This window comes from Vicia villosa, linkage group LG1, assembly GCF_029867415.1.
Source record: "Vicia villosa cultivar HV-30 ecotype Madison, WI linkage group LG1, Vvil1.0, whole genome shotgun sequence".
NCBI lineage: Eukaryota > Viridiplantae > Streptophyta > Magnoliopsida > Fabales > Fabaceae > Vicia > Vicia villosa.
This window is the reverse complement of record NC_081180.1, coordinates 156,111,596-156,114,524: the sequence shown is the minus strand read 5'-3', so window position 1 is coordinate 156,114,524 and position 2,929 is coordinate 156,111,596. Positions and strand designations below refer to the sequence as shown.

The 2,929-nt window shown below is 32.5% G+C and overlaps 1 protein-coding gene across 1 annotated transcript; it reads left to right on the top strand.

Moving 5' to 3' along the window:
* The first annotated feature begins 350 nt into the window (after window positions 1-350).
* LOC131644510 (mechanosensitive ion channel protein 6-like) lies at window positions 351-2,660 on the top strand. Its single transcript, XM_058915030.1, has 2 exons — window positions 351-573; window positions 687-2,660. Exons 1-2 carry the CDS (start codon window positions 535-537, stop codon window positions 2,409-2,411), a joined length of 1,764 nt encoding a protein of 587 aa, XP_058771013.1. The 5' UTR covers window positions 351-534; the 3' UTR covers window positions 2,412-2,660.
* The last annotated feature ends 269 nt before the right edge of the window (window positions 2,661-2,929 follow it).

The window sequence follows — 2,929 nt, the reverse complement described above, 5'->3', positions numbered from 1 at the left end:
TAGAATAGAAATGAAAATTAATATATTTAATTAAAATACAGATAATGGAAATATTGAGTTTTGTTTTTTTTTTAAATTTATTAATAAATCCTTAAATAAAAAAATGTCTTATATAAATTAATTTAGTTTTTATTTACTTTCAATTATTAAATTAGATTATAATTATAATCAAAATTTTTTTTTAATTATTAATATGTTTAATTATTTAATTAGTCATTTAACTTGATAAATCTATTAGTTTTTTCAAAAAAATTTAGAGTGGTTACCAAAGGTATATGACTTATATGCAGTATTATAGACAAGGATAATAATGGAATTGAATAGTGTGAGTTATTACTGTTCCTTTTTCTTCGCTATTTAGCAAGAACTGAAAAATCGTGTGCTCCATAAACATTATATCTCTCTTCTCAATTTCTCTGCATTCCAAGCAAGAGAGATAAAGTATTTCTCTTATACTTCTCTCTTCAATATCCCTCTGTTTACAAGTTCTCTCATAACTTAAGAAGAAACAACAACTGCAAACCTCACATTGGGATGTCGCGGCGGAAGGAGCAAGAGAAAGAGATGGAGGGAGTAAGCGATAAGCTGCATTAATTTATTTTATATTTTTTTTAACATATGTTCATTAATTTATCAGTTCTGGTTTTAGAATCTAATTTTGATTCACTTAATTTTATCATGTACAGGTGGTTTCGTTTGCAGGAGCTGGAAACTCGAGTAAGTATAAGAAACGAAATTTTGGTCTTTTGATTTTAATTGAAAGGCTGGGTTTGGTTCTTATACCTGCTCTAATACTAACCTTGACTCTTCCGTTTTTGCGGAATGAAGATTATTGGGAGGTTAGTATTTGGAAATGGGAAATCATGATTCTGTTTTTAGTCTCGGGTCGGTTATTGTGGCGTTCTATCATTAGGATTATTGTGTTTTGGATTCAAAGAAAATTTCAATGGAAGATCAAGGTTCTTTACTATGTATATGCTTTGAAGAAAACAGTTCAGAATTATATATGGTTATTGATACTTTATTTAGCATGGTCTTTCTGGTTCCGGCTGATCAACACTGATTTGAAAGATTTGGAGACAGCTCTGTTCTGTTCTTTTCAGGCTCTTTCATTATGGCTCTTCAAAACCTTAATTGCTAAAGTGTTAACCACTCATTATTATTTGACAACATATTTCGGCAACATTGAAGAGTCGATCAACAATCTCTTATGGATTAATATGCTTTCTGGATCACATATGGTAAAAATTCAAAAGACTAAAGCACAAGAGGAGGAAAGGCGTGCTGCTTGTAACTTGTCTAACATCACAATTGAAAGGCCAAGGAGTGAGATTGAATATGGTGGTGGAATATCTTTCAATATTTTGTCTAAGCTGAATCCAAAATTTGTGTCTTCTTTAGAAATGAAGAGCTTAATAAAAACATTCACCTACAGAGCACTTGATTTGGAAGACGACCATTCCGCATTAGTCACAACTGAAAAGGAGGCTAAAGCAGCAACCGAACAAATATTCAGAAATATTGCTATATGTGGTTCCAACTCCAAGTATATAGACATTGAGGACTTGATGCCTTTTATGATTGAAAGTCAAGCTTCTCAAATTGTAAATCACCTTAAAGGGGCATCAGATTCTGGAAAAATAAGTCAAACTGCCTTGAAAGACTGGATTCTGAATGTGTTATGGGAGAGAAGAACACTTATTTTAAAAATAAATGACACCAAATCACCGGTCCCAAAGTTATACAACTTGTTGAACTTCTTAACTGTCCTTGAGATTTTTGTTCTAACGATTTTGATTTTGATTTGGGAAATGGTCACTACCAAAACCCTTGCCGTTATTGGGTCACAGTTCGTGGTTGCATACATATTGAAAAACACATTGACCGCTGCTTTTAAAGGAATATGTTTTGTTTTCTTAAAACATCCCTATGATGTAGGAGATAGATGTGTCATCGATGATACAGAACTTGTTGTTGAAGAAATAAACTTACTGCATACTGTGTTTATATCGTTCGAACAACAACTCATAACCATACCCAACAGCGAACTTAGCAAGAAAGTCATACTTAATCATAATCATAGTCCTGAATTGGAAGAGCCTCTGCAATTTTATATTGATGTATCAACTCCCGATGAAAAAGTTTTAATGTTGAAACATAGAATAAAGAATTACATGGACAGAAAGCCAGATCAGTGGTATCCTTCACCTACCATAACCATGGATTATCTGGAAAAATTAGGCAAGGTAAAAGTGGTTGTCTGGCCAACTCTGAGAATGAACTTCGTAGGCATGAGAGAAAGAGGCATCAGGAGATCTATGTTGATAGAAGAGTTGATGAAGATCTTAAGGGATCTTGATATTCTATACTTTATGCCTCTAGAGGTAAATTGTCTCCCTGTTAGTTGTTGAACAAAAACTACCTAGTACTGGTCATGACAAATTTCTGGTTGGTTGGCTCTATTAGAGATATAAGAGGTTAGTTAGATTAATTATTAGTTGGTGTTCTTTACATAATTAGTTAGTGTGTATTTATATGCTTTAGATGGTCAAATTGTAATAATGTCTTAACTTGTTGATTGGAAAGCTGAGATACCTTCCTTCTGAGAAGGAGAAGGATAACAAGTTTGCTCCTAATGATATTATGCAGATTATTGATTAGCTTCTCTTTCTCTTATTTGTGTTTTTATTATTTTGGTATTAGAAAATTATTATTATTATATCAAGTATAAACATTATTTTGGCATGTTATTCTACTGTTAATTTGTCTTGTATAAAATTTGTTAGTGAGACAATTCAATGATGCCACCATTCAAGAAAATGCGAAACCTGTGAGAGTTTCCCATATTACTCTCATTATGTTGAGAATCAATTTGAGCTTGATGAGTGGTGGAAGATGATTGGTCGGGCGGAACCGAGTCTGCAGAATC